The 21,903-nt window shown below is 37.6% G+C and overlaps 1 protein-coding gene across 5 annotated transcripts in view; it reads right to left on the reverse strand.

Annotated features, from left to right (window-relative positions):
• Positions 1-21,903, reverse strand: part of atrnl1 (attractin like 1) — a 786,325-nt gene that overhangs the window by 644,863 nt on the left and 119,559 nt on the right. For all 5 annotated transcript variants that reach the window (XM_003223502.4, XM_062977302.1, XM_062977301.1 and 2 more), the window contains 3 exons: positions 16,355-16,529; positions 11,817-11,904; positions 5,480-5,735 (listed from right to left, as the gene is read on the reverse strand). In XM_003223502.4, coding sequence (XP_003223550.3) covers positions 5,480-5,735; positions 11,817-11,904; positions 16,355-16,529 — 519 coding nt within the window. The remainder of the gene's footprint in view (positions 1-5,479; positions 5,736-11,816; positions 11,905-16,354; positions 16,530-21,903) is intronic.

Consider the following 21,903-nt stretch of genomic DNA (forward strand, 5'->3'; position numbering starts at 1 on the left):
TTGGAAACTCCAATTAGTTCAAAGCTTAGCAGCCAGGCTAGTTATAGAAACATATAGGAATGATAATATTACACCCATGCTAAAGTCACTCCATTTGTTGCTAATCAATTTCCAAACTAAGTACAAAGTGCTGGTTATAACCTTTAAAGCCCCCCATGGTTTGGGTCCAGGTTACCTACAGGATCGCCTTCTCCCTTATAATCCATCCTACACACTTACATCCTCTGGGGAATACTTTCTCCAGTCAGTCAGAACTAGACTGGTAACGATCACCCAGATGATCTTTTTGTCAGCCTCTCAAAGACTGGAATGATCTGCCATAAGAGCTTTGATGGCTAAATAATCTGTCAATATTTCGGACTGAAATGCAGGTCTAAAATGTCAATTTTTTATTCTATTTTTATTTAAATATTTGTATTCTATTTAATTTTTGTACTATGTATTTCAATACACATATCTTAGGATGGTGTGTTCTCATGTATGTATTTTATGGTGATGTGTTTTAACTGTGTTGTGCCCCACCTCGATCCATGAAGAGACGGAAAAGGAGCTCAATAACCTTTCAAGAAAAGTGTTAACAATACCAATCTGACAAAGAAGAAGTTCATAAATAAATCCAAATTTACCCAAAATTCTGGAGCAGCCCTGAACTTCAGGGTTGGTGTGAACTGCTGGGCCACATGGACCAGTACCACCATCCTGTTTTCTCTGTCCTGTATGGCACTAACCTGGGCTATTTGTCACACAGCAGCAGACATGGAGCTCAAGAGAACTCCTGGCCATCACCAGGCACCTTTGCTTATGTCAAAGGCACCTGACCCCTCCTGTCTCCAGATCCCATGAGCAGCTTTGCTAACAACAGCAAAGGTGCCTGTCAATTGGCAAGAGCTCTCTGGAGCTCTGTGGTCAGTGCCATGGAACAAACAACAGAATAGGTAAGGCTGACCATCCAGTGGGACCAAACCAAGCCAGGTCTCTACTCCCACCACTGCCACAGTTTGGGAGTGGAGAGTGTTAACACCTCCACAGATTCTGGTACAGAACCAAATCAACAATGTTCTGGACTGCCCTCAGATTTTAATACCCATGTAGATGGACCAGTTTACACATGTATGCCACCTTTACGGCTATACTAGCATAAAGTTTTGCATAATTAATATGCTAGCAAAATTCCTGATATTATAGACAGAACTTAGAAGCATAGAATCATAGATCACAAGGGCTTGCTTGGAATATTAAGGTTTAAAATGCAGTTAGTGAAAGTTATATTTCCAGGAGGTTGCTCATCACCATTACAGTGTCAGTATTTTTTTAAATTAACCCTTAAGTGCCAAGTTTCTTATTAATTTAATTAATTAATATCCTGATACTTTTCCATTGTGTGACACGTAGCACATTTTTATTTTAAAAGTAGTTATTTTTTGTTATTGTTCTGATTATAAAATATTTGAATTCTACAAGTGCTGGACTCTTGGTACATTTTTCCTATCTACTTCCCTGGTATCCGACACCCACAACTGAACATAAGGCACGAAACTTAAACCATGTGGTTTCCTCTCCAGTCAAGACACATACATCTAAGCATACAATTAATGAAAAGTCACCACTACACCACAATAAGAGTAAATCTCTACTTTGTGAGGCTAAAATTGGCATATAACCCAGTTATACATTTTTACAGCAAAAATGATTTTAATTAATGTAATGATTTAATTACATTTTACTTACAATATTTAATTAAATTACTGTTATTTACTTCTAAGCTACGGGTCCCTTGTTCAATTGATCTCTGTTCTCTGGCCTAAATTATTTCTACTAGCAGTAGCCCATTCTATGGGGAGGGAACGCAGGTTTCACCTCCCACTGTATGAATTATTTCAGTACATGTTTCTGCATGGAAGTGAATTGCAATTATTCATATATATATTTGGAATAAGCAGTGAGGTATATTTATCCTATCAGCTATCTTCCAGATTGAGTTTCTTGGTCATGATAGAACACAATACAGGGACATGATTTTTTTTTCTTTCTGAATAAGACCAAGCAATAAGCACTACCATCAAACTTCCCCAGTCTGCTTTCTGTGTTCTAGAGTTCCAAAACCCTGGCTGTATTCAGTTAGCAACACCATCTGTAATTTAATAGTTTAAACATGAACCTACAGCTGCAGATCTGTATATAAATGCTGCCTGGGAATTCGGGCAAGTTTATTACTAAATGTATTCAGCTTTAGTGGAGAGAAGGTGTGGAGGTGAAATGAAACATAAGGATTATCAGCTTCAGAAAATGAACTACACGGAGGCAACCAAATCCTGAAAACTAAAGCTGTGTTATTGCTTTAAAAAAATCCATGCTTACATAAATATCTAATGGCACTTCTAATAAAAGAATTTCAGACTACAACTCCTGTAATAGGAAAAATAGGGCCTCTTTTATAAATTTCTTATTAATATTTGATGTAGACAGCCTATTATCATGGTACAGAAACACATACAGTTGATATTAACTGTGAATCATAACATCAGCTCCCTGTGCAAAATTTATTTAGCCTCTACTCACAGCTAAAAGCTATGAAGTGGAGTTTATGAAAATGTGCTCTGGGACAGAATTTGTTTTATAAACCTACTTATTATTATTTTTTTCATTGGGGGGAAGGGGTCATAAAAGAGAAACCAGTTCTGCACTTCAACTAGGCCCCTGTAATGAATTATTCAGTGAACAATTTTAGTTGTTAATGAAGCAGAAGACCACCCCGCCCCTTCAATCTAGCCAACATGGACAGTATGGCTTAGAGTCTTCCAAGTATCAGAAATATAATTCATAATAATTCATACATATTTGCAGTATTTTAAAAAATACCGTCCAAAGTATTCGTCATTAATGCACAGTGCAGTTTTACTGCTTTTCTTTTGTTTGTTTCGTTTACATCGCACTTGGTAGAATATAGACAAGGCATGGGCAAACTTTGGCCCTCTAGGTGTTTTGGACTTGTGGGAGTCGAAGTCCAAAACACCTAGAGGGCCAAACTTTGCCCATGCTTGGTATAGACCAGTGGTTCCCAAACTTATTTGGCCTACCGCCCCCTTTCCAGAAAAAAATATTACTCAGAGCCCCCTGGAAATTAATTTTGTTAAAATTGTAATAGCAATTAAACAGAAAGATATATGTATTAATTTTTCGTAAAATATAGTGAAGAAAGATGTAAATTAGAAACTTTGAAGTTTGAAATTATGAAACAATTTTTTGAACTCAGAATAGAAAGGTAATACAAAAAAATGCACCTGTAGCCATCACTGCCCCCCTGGATCACTGCAGCGCCCACCAGGGGCCAGTAGCGCCCACTTTGGGAATCACTGGTATAGGCCATAAGCAGGATCCTAGGGCTTCTCAAATTTTTTAAAGGGTTAAGCACATTTTATTTGTAGTCAATTTGTTCTCATTGCCATTGTGGGCAGTAAGGGTAATTTTGTCCAAACCATTTTATGCTCAAAGAAGCCTCTTTGAGCCAGAAAATAAGCCATAAGGCAACCAGGTTAATTTCCTGGTTTAAAAAGTGCCATTCCTAGGTCCAAAACAGCTCAGAAAGGGGACCCAAGAATTGATAAAATGGCCCCAGAGTGCAGGAGGGCAATTTTACTCAAAATGACTCGTGCCCATCATTACATCACATGCAAGGTTATTTTCTCAACATAAACACAAAAGTGCAAAGGTTATGGTTGTTAATGATGTTCACTATAAATTCTAATATTCATATACCTTATACTGGCTTATACAATGGATACAGAGGAAGGAAATAATTAAATTTAAAAATAAACAAACGACAGTGTTTAAGCTCATTATATTACTTTAAAAACATTCCTCAATAGGAGTTACAATTGTAGCCATGCTGACTGTAATCCTGATAGCATCTACTTAAAAAAAAAAAGAACTAATTATTCTTTGGTAAACATATTGTAAGTATCAATTATATATTCTTAAAGACCCCTATATATTAAAATATAAATTCAAAACTCAAAACATTCCATCAATAATAGCAATGTAAAGGCCTGAGAGTGCCTTGGACCGCAAGAAGATCCAACCAGTCCATCATCCAGGAAATAATGCCCAGCTGCTCACTGGAGGGAAGGATATTAGAGGCAAAGATGAAGCATTTTGGCCACATCAATAGAAGACAGGAAAGCTTGGAAAAGATCACGATGCTGGGGAAAATGGAAGGAAAAAGGAAGAGAGGCCAATCAAGGGCGAGATGGATGGACTGTATCCTTGAAGTGACTGGTTTGAACTTGAAGGAACTGGGGGCGGTGACGGCCAACAGGGAGCTCTGGTGTGGACTGGTCCATGAGGTCACAAAGAGTCGAGAACAACTATGCGACTGAGCAGCAGCAGCAAAGGCCTGTAATTAGTAATGCTTTGAGTTATTCATTAGTTAACAGTTTTATTGTTTGCATTCCAACTACAAAACAATAAGCTGTACTATGCAACTGCAACTAGAAAACAAATCTTTGAAGTGGGAAACATTCAACTGTTAAACATTGTTCTCTTTGTAGTCATAAGTGAAAAAGGTGATATTGGAGTGCATCCTGCTGGACTTTAATGAAACTGCAGAATTAAAAATTAAACAGTGCCTTTATTTTATACATATAGAAATATGAATGACAACTTCAAACGCCACTTGGCAGTGACATTAAAATTAGGCACTGTAAGTGTTGAAGTATTTTTCAAGGGAAAGGACTCTATTATCAAGCTATACATTTTTAAACTATGGATTGGGAAACTTAAATTTCAGCACCTATTTCTTTAATCAGCTACACAGTGTTTCAGTGATATGTCCTTTGTAGGTATGTCAAAGGTGGCAGGTACTTTGGGATTATGGCTTTTATGGAAAGAGTTTTTACGGCAAATGACCTTCCTTTGAAAAGAACATGTTAATAATCCTAGATGAAGAACTCTCTTCCACTTCCCCTCTTGGCATTTCTTAGGTCCCTTGTACACTGCCATTAAAAATCCAGATTATCAAATCAGATAATCAGATTATCAAATCAGATAATCTACATTATCTGCTTTGAACTGGATTATATGATTCTACACTGCCATATAATCCAGTTCAAAGCAGATAATCTAGATTTTATATGGCAGTGCAGAGGGGTCTAAGTCACTGTCTGAAAATTTCCATTTGTTTTCTTAAATTATAATCCCTTCACATAATTTTAAAAATTAAAACCACATCAAAATGTCAGGAGGTTATGCATGCCCCTGATAGTTCAGGACATTCCATGGAGAATATAAGCTCCTTCTTCCTCTGTTCTACAAGCAAACATTGAGAAAGGACAACTCATTCACAGTTTTAAAGAAACATCAGTTGTGAACTATAATAGTGAATTCAAAAATTAAGACATGAAAAGAATGAAGAGGCTAATAAAAGAAATTTGAGTTATCTGGTTAACACCTCTAGAAATAATCTCTAGAAATGTAAACTTACTGATGTAGTATTCTTGCACGGTGCTAGTGTAACCATATATTACCGAGTAACCAAAAATGATGACCATGACAACATCCCTGCTGTCCAGCTCCACTATGTGTGCAGAGTGACCCTCAACAGCATATTGCTGGCCATGAACAAGAACTGCTGGGATTCTGGTACTCCAGATCTGACTGGGTATGTTGAAAATCCATAATTCATCAGTGACATTCCCGGTATTTGTTTCAATCTTGCCTCCATACATGTAAATGTCATCCTGTTTCAAAGGGGAAAAAATGAAATGAGTATAAAGTTCAAGTAAAGTACAAACAGAAAAGCATGAAAATTTCTGGAGCAGTGATATTAGTATACTTTACTAAATGATAGTGACACTGGTATATAGGCTGTAACGGATCTACAGTATATTTCAAATTCTAAACCAGATTTTATACAGGAAATGGCTAAAGTTTATTATTTACTCTTAAACCAGACAGGGGTCCTCAAACTTTTAAAGCAGTGGGCCAGTCTACGGTCCCTCAGAGTGTTGGGGGTCACACTATCGTCTGGAAAAAAAAAACAAATTCCTATGCACACTGCACATGTCTTATTTGTAGTGCAAAAACCATGAAAGAACAATACAATATTTAAAAATAAGAACAATTTTGACCAGCATAAACCTACCAGGATTTTAATGGGAAGTGTGGGCCTGCTTCTGGCCAATGACATAGTCAAGTTAATTAGGATTGTTGTTGTTGTGTGCCTTCAAGTCATTTCAGACTTTGGGCGAGCCTAAGTCTAAAACTGAGGGCAGGAGCCAGATAAATTACCTTGGAGGGCTGCATTTGGCCCACGGGCCTTAGTTTGGGGGGCCCTGAATCAGCAGCTGGTGGTTTTGCCACTGCTCTTCCCAAAGTTGAATAGGAGCTCTGCTAGTATTTGACCTATCACTTAAAGGTTCAGTGCCAGCAGAGGTCTTTAGCAACTTGGAAAGCTACAAAAGGGTCAACAGCCAAATTAGGGTGGACTGTAACTTCTACAGTGGTCAAACCCCTGTTGTCCAGCCCTAAATAGAACCACTATTATTCTTCTTACAATTTTCAAATCTCCTGCACTGACCTTATTTCTACCTATTCCTGCTTCGTACTGATCAAACAAAGCATCTCCCCAAAATAATGCAATTTAAAAACCATAAATTTTTCAGGCCCTGTAACAGTCTCAAATGTCACTGTATATTAATCTTCTCCTTCTTTCTTCCCTGTGAATTTTGATGCAATCCTCACAGTAGTTTTTGGGAAAAGTAAGAGGTGATATTCCCAACTAACAATGTTCTATGAGCTATCTCTATTGTAATGCAAAATAATTTGGGAGTAGAATTCTACTCAGCTATACGTGAAAGTGGTAGTAGTAGGTTTTATTTATAAGAATGACCACAGCTACCCAGATTTTGAAGTCTTCTTAGGGAACTGATGTTATGATGAAAAACTGAACATAAAAATTTACCACACCAAATTTTTGAAGCTAGCCTATCATTCATTTCTTACCAAGACCATTTACATTATCATGACCTTTTATTCTACAAACTTCTCAACCGTCTACCTTTTCACTAGTTCCTTTTTCCTCTCTTAGGTAATTCCCTCACTTTTCAATCAATAGTTTGCTCTGAGAGAAGAAGCATAATCTAGCCTATATGATTTGCAAAAAGTCCCGTTTCAACATCTAGGTTATATAATCAAATTAATCTTAAGAGTTGAGGACACAAGAATAATTCTGCCTCCAACATGAAACATAACCATACACCATCAATTTACATAAGATAAGCAGCAACCCCATAGTTTATATGTCTCTATGCTCATGGCTTCCAGTTGACTTGTCTTTTGGACTTCTATTTTTATGAAAAAAATTTCCACTAAGCTATGAAATCCTCAATATAACAGGTAAGCTTGCACAAAAAAATCATAAGTTTTGTAAGTCATATTAAAATTTGTTAAATCTGTACTTCTGAAGTTATATCTGACACATGGGTGTGGCCTCCACCTAAAACTTAAAAATCAAAATACACCCAATGCTTTTTCGTTTTAATTTTGTAATGCTCGGAATCCTCCCAAGGTCAGTTTCACATTCATGGCATGCAGCCAAAACGGCTCACATTCATCTTTAAATTAATGGCCTCTCCCCATTACAGGAGGAAAGGCAAGGAGAAAGCAGAGTTCTCTGGGGGGAAAAGCACAGAACTCTGGGAAATTTCATTTGGGAAGGCGAGGAGCCCTAGGGCAGAAAATGCAAAAAGCCCTGCCCTAAATTACATTTTTCAGAATTCTTCTCACATCAGAAAACTCCAATCAGGAGAAGGGAGAGATTTGTCCCTCTCTAGCAACAGCCAGACAATGTTCCAATGAATGGTTGAATCTGCAAAGAGGAGGACTGACTGATACTTCTAGTAAGTAAGTAAGTAAGTAATAATAATAATAATAATAATAATAATAATAATTGTATCTAAATCAGTGCCAGGCTGGGAAGAAATTTCTAAATGGATGGCCTTTGGGGGTCCCTTCCAACTCAATAGGGGAAGCATATTAATTAATTTAGAGGGTGGATGGCCATCTCTTCGGAGATGTTTGATGTTGTCCTTCTGCCTGGAAGAAGGGAGTTGGACTAGAAGGCCCTTGGGGATCCCTTCCAACTCTAAGATTTGATGAAAATGTAGAATTGACTAATATTGGTTTCTATTGGTCAATATAAGATACATTCAATGAGATAGCTGCTGTGGCTTTTTAAAAAAACATTTTTGTCAAAACTTCAATATATTACCTAAAATCAGTAGATGTATGAATATTTCTGAAAGTTGGGGGAATGATCCCATGTTATCTTGTGTCATTGTACAGTACATTTAAGGAGATAGCTCTTCTAGGTTTTTAAAAATGTTGTTTATAAAAATGTTGAAAATGCCCCAAAAATCTATGGATAAGTGAAACGTTCTGAAACTTGATGAGTTAAGAGTGGCAAATGTGTTCTACATTGTAGAAAGTTTCACCCCAATAGCTGTAAGTATGAGGGAGAAAAGAGCCCCTGAAGATTCCCCAATAATAGTAATTATTATGCACAATTACAATAACAAAAAAGTAACGAAATTTTGTTACTTTCATTATAGTAACGAAATTTTCACTAACTATATTTTAGAAACACTGTAGAAACAAAATGGCAGCACCCTAATTTTGTAATTATTTTTGAAACATTTTATTGATCGCACATGCATAGTAACAGGCCTAGTGCCCATGCCTTTTAGAAGCTTTGCAACAAACTGAATATTTAGTTAATTTCAGAACCAGACTGTCATGAATATTCCAAGGGAGACATCATCTTTCAATGAATATTCCAAATCAGATCAGTCAGTTTTGCTCAGCATTACCATCACCACCTAATCTTTCTGTACTATACACTGATTATCACTACAGATTGCAACGTAATTATCTTGTTCCCATTATATTCTTTCAAACTACTCCCCTCTCTATCTACACAAAAATGCTCCATCTAGATTACAATACCGTAATTAAGTACAAATCTAATCATTCCCTTTTATTATAGACACAATTACTGTTTGAATATCCTGTGAGAATTACAACTAAAAGCATTTCAGATCTGCTTTCCATTTTAAAATAATCTATAAGTACATTAACTAAATCTGTAAAAACACTACTAGGCTAAAAGCTTCTTAAATAATAATCCCACCTTTGTTATCACTTACTTTCCTTAAACACTTTCCTTTGTGGGGAAAAACAGTTCAAGTTTAGCAGAATGTCAGTGACACTCAGAATCATTGTGTGGAAACTCTATAGAGCCATCTCAAATTAAAACAGGGAAACACAATTATCAATTAGATAATTTTCTCTTCCTTCCACTGTGCTCAGTGGACCTTGTGTTGATGAATAACAGATGACTGGAAGTAATACTCTGAATCTCTAAGCACCAATCAAGAAATTCTCATTGAAATAAATGTTTTTGTGTGACGATTGTTTTAGGAGCACAGCTCCAAATGTTTTTCAGTAAGCTGTCACTTTTGAAGACCAGTTATTCTTGCATATCAATACAAAATAAACTGAAGCAATTAAATTGAATTCTTCAGGCTAGAACCACCAGTTGAAAGTATTTTATAAAGCATCACCTCACATTTATCCTCCTGCAGCATTTGATTTTTCTTTATGCTCTCTAAAATGTTGTATTCTGTGTGTGTGTGTGTGTGTGTGTGTGTGTGTGTGTATACATAATTAAAAAGCAAACCAACAGTATTCCTCTTTGGATCCTTGAATAAAGACATCATTTACAACAGTGATTCTCAACCTTTGGATCCCCAGGTGTTTTGGCTCACAACTCCCAGAAATTCCAGCTAGTTTACCAGCTGTTAAGATTTCTGGGAATTGAAGGCCAAAACATCTGGGGATCCACTGGTTGAGAACCACGACTTGACAACCTGGTCCACTGCATTTCTAAGTGGAAATGCTTAAACATAGCAGTTGGTGATCGACTGTAATAAATAAATATACAAACAGAGAAGATGCTACTTTTTAAAGAGAATAGCAAATTGTATTTTAGAATTAAGCATCATAGCTTGGCTGAAACAAAGAAATACAAGTTATAAAATACTTTAATGTCACAAGCAAAGTGGTGATACAAACAACAGTGCTTTATATTTCCTCCTTTGTTATACAAATGCATTAAATAAAAATGGAGAAATACTACGCATATTTACTTGGACATAAGCCCTAATGTGTTCACACAGGATTTACTCTAAAATAGCTGTCCATTCATAAACCTAACAGGATATACTCCTCACTATATAAATCAGTGGAATTTATTCGCAAATGAAGCATTTGTCTGAATGAAATGTTAAATACTTGAGAGGATTTTATGTCAATATAGATTTGACCACTTATCCCTCCAAGACAACACCATATTTCATTGTGTAACAGTAACATTTTATGCCCTTCAGAGGGAGAGGAAGGGGAGTATGACCATTACAAGAAGCAGCATAGACAGATGGGGCTCCTTCCTCTCCCTCTTCAGAAGTAAGAGAGGGAAAGCCCCAAACAAAGCCATCTCTGGTTTGTCTGTTTGCTTGCTTGCTTGTTTTTAAAACAACAAAGCTGGCTGTGGCTCCTCACTTCTCGGAAGTAAGAGGGGAAAAGCCACAGCCAGCTCCAGGACTGCTGACTGACAGGCCAGCGGTTCGAATCCAGGGAGAGTGCGTGAGCTCCGTCTGTCAGCCCCAGCTCTCCATGTGGGGATATAAGCCTCCCACAAGATGATAAAACATCAAACATCCAGGCATCCCTTGGGCATTCTCTGGGCAACATCCTTGCAGACGGCCTATTCTCTCATACCAGAACCAACCTGCAATTTTTCAAGTTGCTCCTGACACAGAAAAAAAATGTCTGGTGTTATGAAGAAGTCAACACTTGTCTCAACACCTGAAGCGTAACTGCACTTCTAGAATGTCTGACGAAGCCAGGTCTGACGAAGCCAAATTTAGGATTACTGTAACATGCCAGAATGGCAAAGCCGTAATTTCCACATAGAGACTACACAGAGAAGGTGATGTAGCCAACAATCCATGTCCAAAAGATTCTGAACCTAGAAAACCTAGCACCAACGTCCAATACCATGCACATGACATTCGTTTACACTTTCTTAAATCAGATAGTTGGTGCTGTCAGCTTAGGCTGTACTATATTACCCACTGAAAAGGAAATGTTTCTGAGTATCCCTTGCATCCTCTCTTCCCAAGAGATGATCAGCACTGTCAAAGCTGACAAAATCAGGCATTCTTTCAGATATTTAGTTCCTAGCATGCAGCAGTGTAAGAAAGTGTATAGCACAAACAGTCATAGATCATAATCAATCTATAAACTCCTTGCTACCAATATATGTTTCTCATTGTGAACCAGAATCACTTGTTTTTCAAATTTGCTTCGGTTTCTAACTCCCAGTACATGTCATACTGTTTTTGAATGGATAAAAAGGAAGCAATTGCAGAACTGGAACTATTTTAGAAATAAAACAATATCTGTAATTCCCAGTACTTGGAGACCATTGGTAATACTTCCAGTACACATAAAATTGCAGATCACGTTATAGGAAACTTCTGATAATTGCATGGTTGTTTATGGTATGATGGAATGAAGTATACTTCGTTCAGATTTTGAAGAACAAAAAAGAAAATACAAATTAATCAAGTTAGACAAATCATTCTGCTTTAGTGATTTAAGGAACTTAGTTTGAAAGCATGACTACTAGAATTTCACAAAACAAGACAGTAGTAATACAGAAATTTGCAAATTTTAATATTAACCTAGGGAAGCCAAACCTGATATAAAGCAATAGAATGTCCATATCTTTGAAGGGGCCCTTTTGACACAGGTACCACATTCCAGATGCTGCTTTCCAAATTATAGCTAAAAAGATAAAAGTACAAGGATTTATGCAACTGGGGAAAAAACATTATTTTCTATTTATACACTGTATGCATAACAGAATACTCCAGCTTATTTACAGTTTCAATTAGCATCTCAATAGCTTGCTGAGTATTTACATGTTTTGCTGGTCCTTTTTTGTTAGGGAAAAGCTCCAAATGTTAAAATATACAGTAGAGTCTCGCTTATCCAATCTTTGCTTATCCAACCTTCTGTATTATCCAATGCAGTCTGCCTCCCGCCCAGATTCACAGCTGTTTCTCTAGGCAGCAATGCACAGCGGGCCAAAATGACCAAAAACAGCACAAGTGCAGCCACACTCCCAAACAAGTGGCAGACTTGTTGTAAAACATGATGTTTTGGTGCTTAATTTGTAAAATCATAATATAATTTGACGTTTAACAGGCTTTTCCTTAATCCCTCCTTATTATCCAACATTTTCACTTATCCAACGTTCTGTCAGCCCATTTATGTTGGATAAGTGAGACTCTACTGTATATATATATCTAAAAGCATATGACTCTAAAAAAACAATTAAACTACACTTTATCTGACCATTTTCCCTTTGGATATAAACAGCAAACATTTATAGTCAAATGCCACTGTGAATGGGTTCTGATTATAGTATATCAGCCTTGAAAAAGTCCAGATGGGTCAAGGATATAACACTGAAATTCCCATGAAAGATGGTGACCTTGTAAAATGTGATTCTCACACTACTTTCCTTTTTTTTATTAGTACTCTGTAGCCTTCATGAAGAGATTATAAAATACAGAATTGTGCTGTGCACCATTTGCATTAAATTGCAGGAAAAAAGCTCACGTTTGTTATCACTTCGACACTCATTGAAGCAGTATTAACATTCAGTCCTACTTTTCCTGCAACAATTGATACATTCCAATGTATACAGTTTATGGATATACAGAGATTCTTGGAAAGTTGACATCAACAACATGTGCATTGGAAAGTTCCACATCTCTTCTGGCCAAAGGAAATGACCTGGCTAGGTAAAGGGTGTAGTGAATTCCTCTGTACACAGAAAAGGTGTATTTGCAAGAAGCTGTGGTGAGATTGTTGCTTAGACAGCGTTCCCCCAAACCAACCATATTGAAAAGTCTCCAATATTCGATAAGGTCCTGAAGCAAGTGGTGGCTTCTCACCTGCAATGGGTCATGCAGGAAATTGACTATTGGGCTCTGTTTAGATCTGGTTCAAGGCCTCGTTATGGAATAGAGATTGCTGTTCAATTATGTATAACAGGAGCAGTGTATTTTTGTGTAAGTTCTGCATACTTTTCAGAAGTGCTCGGCGATAGGGCCATTGCAAGGAGAAGATGGGGTGATGGCGACAGGGGACAGGGAAAAGGCAGAACTACTTAATGCCTTCTTTGCCTCGGTCTTCTCAGAAAAAGAAAGCCATCTTCAACCTCAGCAACACGGAATGGACGAAGGATTGGGGGAAATCCAACCCCAAATAGGGAAACAAGTTGTCCAGGAACACTTGGCCTCTCTAAACGAATTCAAGTCCCCAGGGCCAGATCAGCTACACCCAAGAGTACTGAAGGAACTAGCGGAAGTTATTTCAGAACCACTGGCAATTATCTTCGAGAGTTCTTGGAGAACGGGAGAAGTCCCAGCAGATTGGAGGAGGGCGAATGTGGTCCCTATCTTCAAGAAGGGAAAAAAGAACGACCCAAACAATTACCGTCCTGTCAGCCTCACATCAATACCAGGCAAAATTCTGGAAAAGATCATTAAGGAAGTGGTCTGCGAACACTTAGAAACAAATGCGGTCATTGCTAATAGTCAACACGGATTTACCAAAAACAAGTCATGCCAGACTAATCTGATCTCTTTTTTCGATAGAGTTACGAGTTGGGTCGATACAGGGAATGCTGTGGATGTAGCGTACCTGGATTTCAGTAAGGCCTTCGACAAAGTCCCCCACGACCTTCTGGCAAACAAACTAGTAAAATGTGGGCTAGACAAAACTATGGTTAGGTGGATCTGTAATTGGCTAAGCGAACGAACCCAAAGGGTGCTCACCAATGCGTCGTCTTCATCATGGAAAGAAGTGACAAGTGGAGTGCCGCAGGGTTCCGTCCTGGGCCCGGTTCTGTTCAACATCTTTATTAACGACTTAGACGAAGGGTTAGAAGGCACGATCATCAAGTTTGCAGACGACACAAAACTGGGAGGGATAGCTAACACTCCAGAAGACAGGAGCAGAATTCAAAACGATCTTGACAGACTAGAGAGATGGGCCAAAACTAACAAAATGAAGTTCAACAGGGACAAATGCAAGATACTTCACTTCGGCAGAAAAAATGGAAATCAAAGATACAGAATGGGGGACGCCTGGCTTGACAGCAGTGTGTGCGAAAAAGACCTTGGAGTCCTCGTGGACAACAAGTTAAACATGAGCCAACAATGTGATGCGGCTGCTAAAAAAGCCAATGGGATTCTGGCCTGCATCAATAGGGGAATAGCGTCTAGATCCAGGGAAGTTATGCTCCCCCTCTATTCTGCCTTGGTCAGACCACACCTGGAATACTGTGTCCAATTTTGGGCACCACAGTTGAAGGGAGATGTTGACAAGCTGGAAAGCGTCCAGAGGAGGGCGACTAAAATGATTAAGGGTCTGGAGAACAAGCCCTATGAGGAGCGGCTTAAAGAGCTGGGCATGTTTAGCCTGCAGAAGAGAAGGCTGAGAGGAGACATGATAGCCATGTACAAATATGTGAAGGGAAGTCATAGGGAAGAGGGAGCAAGCTTGTTTTCTGCTGCCCTGCAGACTAGGACACGGAACAATGGCTTCAAACTACAGGAAAGGAGATTCCACCTGAACATCAGGAAGAACTTCCTCACTGTGAGGGCTGTTCGACAGTGGAACTCTCTCCCCGGGGCCGTGGTGGAGGCTCCTTCCTTGGAGGCTTTTAAGCAGAGGCTGGATGGCCATCTGTCGGGGGTGCTTTGAATGCGATTTCCTGCTTCTTAGCAGGGGGTTGGACTAGATGGCCCATGTGGTCTCTTCCAACTCTACTATTCTATGATTCTATGATTCTATGACACCACTGACCATTGTATTCTGCTGGACCACCTCTCCAAAATGGGATTTGGAATGGGTTTCCACTGGCTTTGGTCCTTCCTGAAGGCATGAGTTTAGAATTTAGTGCTAACAAATCCATGGCTCATACTGACCCTCAGGAGTTTGTGCTATCCCTTATTCTGTTCTATATTTACATTTGAAATATTGTTCAGTGCCTCCAATATGTCTGTAATAGCATGATTATTTGTGTCAGCAACAGACTGGATGAGCATGAGTGAATTATAATCCAGGTAAACACACTTGGTGAACTGAAATGCAGATCAACTTCTACCGGAGAGTGTTACAGTCTACATAAGATATAAGCATGCAATTTTGGTGCACTCCTGGGTTTAGCTCTGATCTATTCTATTGAAGATCCTTCACCAGTGCCAGCCAGCCTTATTTGTTTGTTTAATATTTCAGCTTTTCCTCAAACTAGAATGCATTTTGCTCCCTGAAGTGGAAATCATACAGGACCTCACTATTCGTAATACTAAAGTCTTGCTTCTCAATTTAAAGAAAATCCCAATTTTTATTCTCCCTCTATTTCCTGAAGCATTTTGTATCATCTTCTATAACACTGCCCCATATTTCCACATACAAAGCATATTTAGCTAATAGCAACATATTCTAATCACAAGAGCTAGGATGAAGGATCCTGTAAATATCAGCTTCCTTTAAAAAGGGATACAGCTAGTCTGGATATTCTGGTTTCATCTGGACTCTTTGGAGGATGTGTGTTATATACTTTAAAATATGTCTCATTGCATTGCTTATTCATCTGAGTATGACCTCACTCTGATGATACCCTTCTCTTATAATTTCATTTAGCAAATACTATTGCACACCAAGGTGAGTGGTGCTCAATGACCCTTGTATAAAATGTAATGTAATATGGGCAGAGAAGCCATTTTCATTACAATTTTCTTTCCAACATCCACTCCAGGTCCTAGTCTATTCAAAACATCAGTGTGAAGCATATATATACACACACATACATTATTGTGTGATCTCCCAGGCAATGAGGCATGAGGTGGTTGTGCTGCACATGTTAATGTTTCTTGTATTTTTAAATAAATGTAGAAGCAAATAATACCTAGAACCGAGCAGGCAAACTATATATAGATACACATGATGGTTAGCCCAGCATCAGATTCCTAGAGTGAGCCTATTCATATCAATGGGTTTCACTTTTGATCTTTTATGCAGCCTACACTTCTCCCTCTGTTTTGTGCAGAGCTGTTAAGCTATGAGAGATGGGGACAGGTGAATGACAAAAATGCTATCATCAGTATTAATATTTTCAGACACAACTGGGAAAGGAAAGAGAAAAGAAATCACTTACTTTAATACCATTTGGAAAGTACTATAATTGAATGCATATCCACCAATCACCCACATAAACTTGCCATGTAGAACCGCTTTATGAGAAGCTCGGCTTACAGATGGACTAAACGGCTTCACATTAGGCAGAATCCAGTATGATTCCATGGAAGGAACATTCAAAGAACAATCAGGACCTGTTTAAAAAAAGATTGAGAGAATAAAATCATCTGGACTGTACAAATTTATTAACCATTTGAAACACAGGTTGAATATCCCTTATCCAGAAATCGGAAATGCTCCAAAATACAAAGCTGGGGTGCTGAGATAGTTATATCTTTGCTTTCTGATGGTTCAGTGTAGACAAACTTTGTTTCATGCACAAAATATTAAAAGTATTGTGTATAAAATTAGCTTCAGGCTATCTGAATAAATTTCATGTGTAGACTTAAGCCCCATCGCAAGAATAACCTCATTCTGTAGGTGCAAACATTGCAAAATGGGGCGACATCAAGAACCTTGTGTCTCCTTCCACTTCACAGATCACAATGGAGGGAGAGATTTCCACAAGCCTCTCCTATGAAGAAGGAACCAAAACAGCAGACAATGTCACCTCTTATCCCAGCAAATATAACATTAGTCCCCCTGGGAACTATGATGTATTTATGGGCTAGAACAGAATTTGATTATTTATACAAATAACTGAAGCATCAATATTCTCAATGGTTTGAGGTGATGGTTTTCAAGGGGAACACAAGAACACTGGAATTAGCAGCTTGCCACCCATACTGATTTTGGCTCCCTATCAATTTATTTGAGTTGGTTCAATGCAGCAAGATATTGTTACAGAAGAAATTTTTGGATTTGAGCAATAGTACCCCAATTGTACAGATTTCCCCAAGGAATCCTGAGTTTGGGAGTGACTGGAGCAGAAACAGTAGGACAATTGCTCACAGTATAGCTGCAATGCTTTCTATCAGAATCAAATTCCACGCTTTCTTTATATGCAGCAAAGAAACAATAATGATTTTTGTATTAGTATTGGCATAGTAAGCCTATGAAGACCCACGTCAGAAGCACTTTTAGATTATACATTTCAGTATACAGTGCTGAATTTGAAATAAATAACATTCACACTACAAAGTAAGACAACCATCAATTCTAAGTCATTGTGAAAGGGGGATCCGTCTTAGTCTATTTCAGAATTTGGAATAGTTAATGTTTTAAACTACAACACTGAGAATCCTTCAAACAGCATAGACAGTTTGCTGGACCTTTTTTTTTTTTAAAGAATAATGTAATTGACAGTGTCAGTAAAGATTATTTTCTACCTAACCCTATCTGAACAGATTTTTGACAGAAAGACCATCAGGTAATCCTGATTCTAAGGAATGTTGCTTATTGGGGTTCTGGAAATTTGTCTCTAATAGGACTGAGAGCTGTACCTTATTATAATGGATGCCTCCTATCTGAAAGTTGGAAAGCCTTTCTTTTTATATGGACTGAACAAGATGCCCCAAAATTCTACATTTCTGGAGTTTCTACAATGACATAAATCATGTAATTTTTGAATGTGGACAATATGGTAATTTTACAGGCACACATGTGGCTAAGTTAACTTAATACTTCTATTTGATATTCATGTAAAATACAAATTTGGACATAACGGTTTTCCAATTGGCAAACCTGCATATCGTAAAGTCTGATGATCCTTTATTGTAATTTTGAAAACATACCAACACTATTCCATAGCCAACATTAATACCTGTATGAAAACACAAAACCAAACTGCACAAAGACAATTAAAAATATCTTTGTATACACAGTTCTTAAAACACAAACTGCATTCTTTAGTTCGCAAATGAAAATAATATCACAGTCTGAATATCATGCTTTCTCTTCATTTTAAGAAACATGTAAAACATCCAGACACAGAAAAGATGTGCTTTTGTATTGCTTTTCCATTTTTTTGTGCTGAACAGTGACACCAAGTGGTAAATGATGCAGAGAGCCTGTGTAATGCTGAAACTCACAAAGAATGAAAGCCTTTTTATTTAAAATTCGGTAATTCAAATTCAGTCTGCAATTCAAAAAAACATTCATGAGACACTAAGAACTTCTAATTACAACAATGATGGAATCACAGAATACACATGAAAACTATAATTGTTTAAAACTAATTCAGAATTATAAGAATTCATAAGGGAAAATGTCTCTGAAAAATACAAAAATAAAAATATGCAGATCACAAAATGTAATGCAAAAATGGATTGAGCAAATAATAACCCTGAATTTGCTTTAGAAGAATTATTCATCTGCAGTTGAATCCTGGACAGCGTGTTCAAATCTGAATATATCCATCATTTTCCCATCACCATGAAACTGGCCTCAGTAGTGTTTGGAACACCATATGATGGGTTCCGCAAAGTCAACATGGCAAGGGTTCAGTCGCACAGCATTCCCAAATGAAGAATGTGCATCTCCATGAGTCAACAAAGTTTCTGGCCTCCCTGAATATGTAGTTTGGCATACAGGTTAACAAATATTCTGCTGCTATTTTCATTTTGCATTTTTTACATATTTTAATAATGTCACTGAGTACTACACCATATCGCCAGGCCCTTGACATTTGTTACTACCAACAAAGCTTCTGGTTGTGCCAGAATAACTGTTCTGTATATTCTATATAACAATATGTGCCAGTTACACATGAACAGATTGACTTCTATTTCCTGAAGCCTCGACATCTGTGTGATGCAGCTGATTGCACTCCTACCTGCAATAGGCATGATTTAACTACCTTTCTTCCCTGGGGATGACTGAGTGGCTTGTATCTCTCCTGGTGGCTGGTACGGTCAAATCAACACAGATTTCTGTTATGGGCCATGTGTGAACAAAATGAATTCCTTAATAGTTCTAGCATACCAGCTTGAATTAGTTTCAGTTTTCCCAAAAGCTGTTCTGCTGTTGTGTATTAATGATGCCAAGTTATTCACATGCTGGGAAAAACCTGAGATCCAAATAAAACTACAAAACTAGTTTTCCATAGTGAAGCAGGTTTAAGGCAAAATATCCACTCAAAATTAATTCAGGTACTTCTTTGGATCCAAGTGTGGTTGCTAATCTTAACTACATAAATGAACAATTTTGCACATACTAAATTATTACATTTACAGTTAAAAGTCATCTGAATATCTAGATCAGTGGTTCTCAACCTTCCTAATGCTGCGACCCCTTAATACAGTTCCTCATGTTGTGGTGACCCCCAACCATAAAATTATTTTCGTTGCTACTTCATAACTGTAATTCAGCTACTGTTATGAATCGTAATGTAAATATCTGATATGTAGGATGTATTTTCATTCACTGGACCAAATTTGGCACAAATACCTGAAACACCCAAATCTGAATACTAGTAAATGACTTTGTCATTTGGGAGTTGTAGTGGCTGGGATTTGTAGTTCACTTACAATCAAAGAACATTCAGAATTCCACTAATGATGGAACTGAACCAATCATAGCACACTGAACTTGCATGACCAACAGAAAATACTGGAAAGGTTTGGTGGGCATTGACTTTGAGTTTTGGAGTTGTAGTTCACTTACATCCAGAGAGCACTGTAGACTCCAAACAATGATGGATCCGGACAAAACTTGGCACAAATACTTAATATGCCCAAATGTGAACACTGGTAGAGTTTGGGGAAAATAGACCTTGACATTTGGGAGTTGTACTTGCTGTGATTTATAGTTCACCTACAATCAAAGAATCCCTTGAATCCCACCAATGATTGAATTGGGCCATACTTCCCACACAGTACCCCCATGACCAACAGAAAATACTAGTCTTTGGTGACCCCTCTGACACCACCTCGTAACCCCCCCCCCCCAAGAGGTCCTGTCCCCCAGGTTGAGAAATTTTGATTTAGGTCAATTGACATGTATTTGGACAGAGACAATTGAATCTATATGTTTCTTTTTGTGTCTTCCCAAACACTTTACAAATGAGTTAAACTGAGAGAGGAAGGAAGAAATAGGATGGTTTTTTTCTCGTGCTCTAAAATATCACTTACCTTCAGAATCTGAGCTCTTTGGTCTGAATGTATCCTTACTGTCACTTATAGCTAAAAGGGAATGTACAACAGTTCTGCTCCCTTTAAAATCCAGTTGGAGGCAAAAACTGACAAATGGAAGCTGCAGGCAATCTGACTTTACAGGTCAGCTTTTTATTACTTCACACGCTCACAGACATGCTAAGATTCTTGTGTCCTGCTTATGAAGGTTTCTTGGAAAAGATTAACCCATTGATCTCCGACTATAAACAGCTTTTAGAGAAAAAGTGAAGTGTTTTTTAAACATCTTTCATTTTATCAATCTGTGACAACTGAAATAGTGCAGACATATAAATCTCAGCTTGCTATTACTATACTGGTAATAGATTTTTATAACATGGTTTCAAGAAATGGTACTCCTATTCAATACTACAATTTTTAAATACATTAGAGTCTCACTTATCCAAGCTAAACGGGCCGGCAGAAGCTTGGATATGTGAATATCTTGGATAATAAGGAGGGATTAAGGAAAAGTCTGTTAAACATCAAATTAGGTTATGATTTTACAAATTAAGCACCAAAACACCATGTTATACAACAAATTTGACAAAAAAAGTAGTTCAATACGCAGTAATGCTACATAATAATTACTATATTTAAGAATTTAGCAGCAAAATATCACGATATATTGAAAACATTGACTACAAAAATGGCTTGGATAATCCAGAAGCTTGGATAAGCGAGGCTTGGATAAGTGAGACTCTACTGTAGCTCTTTATTTTATGCTCACTAAAATGTAGACAGACTGAGAATATAGTGAATAAGACTATGATGTTCCCATTATAGCAGTTATTTCGTGTATTTGGCAGTAATATATTTTTAAATCCTTTATTTTCATGGATCTGTTTACAAACACCATACCTCTATAGTCTAGCTTTTAGCCTAGATACTAATGATTTTATTTAATTTTATGAGACTGCACCCCACTCTTCTGCTGGTCTATAACCATAATAAAGATTTGTTTTTTATACACACACAACATTTCTAGATTCACCGTTGAGTAGTGTTCCAACAATTTTTTTAACACTGTTCCCCTTTTCACTATTTTGATCTCACACATATTGCTTGTAATTCAAAAACCACAATAATGTTTTGCAGACTTTAAGTTTGCAAATTAATTTTATTATACCCGGGAGGATGTGTGATTTTAAAGTTAAATCGAGTCAGTCTTGGATGGGAGACTATCAATGAATACTATAGATTATATGCTATAGCAAGCATGGGCAAACTTCGGCTCTCTAGGTGTTTTGGACTTTAACTCCCACACTTCCTAACAGCTGGCAAACTGGCTGGGATTTTTGGAAGTTGAAGTCCAAAATACCCGGAGGGCCAAAATTTGCCCATGCCTGTTCTAAATGCTATATTTCAGATGAAGGAATGGGGAAAACCCAACTCCTTGCCTAAGAAACCCCAATGAAATTTATATGGGTCACTATAAGTCAACAGCCCCTGGTGGCGC

Source organism: Anolis carolinensis, chromosome 3 (assembly GCF_035594765.1).
Source record: "Anolis carolinensis isolate JA03-04 chromosome 3, rAnoCar3.1.pri, whole genome shotgun sequence".
In the NCBI taxonomy this organism is placed as follows: Eukaryota; Metazoa; Chordata; class Lepidosauria; order Squamata; family Dactyloidae; genus Anolis; species Anolis carolinensis.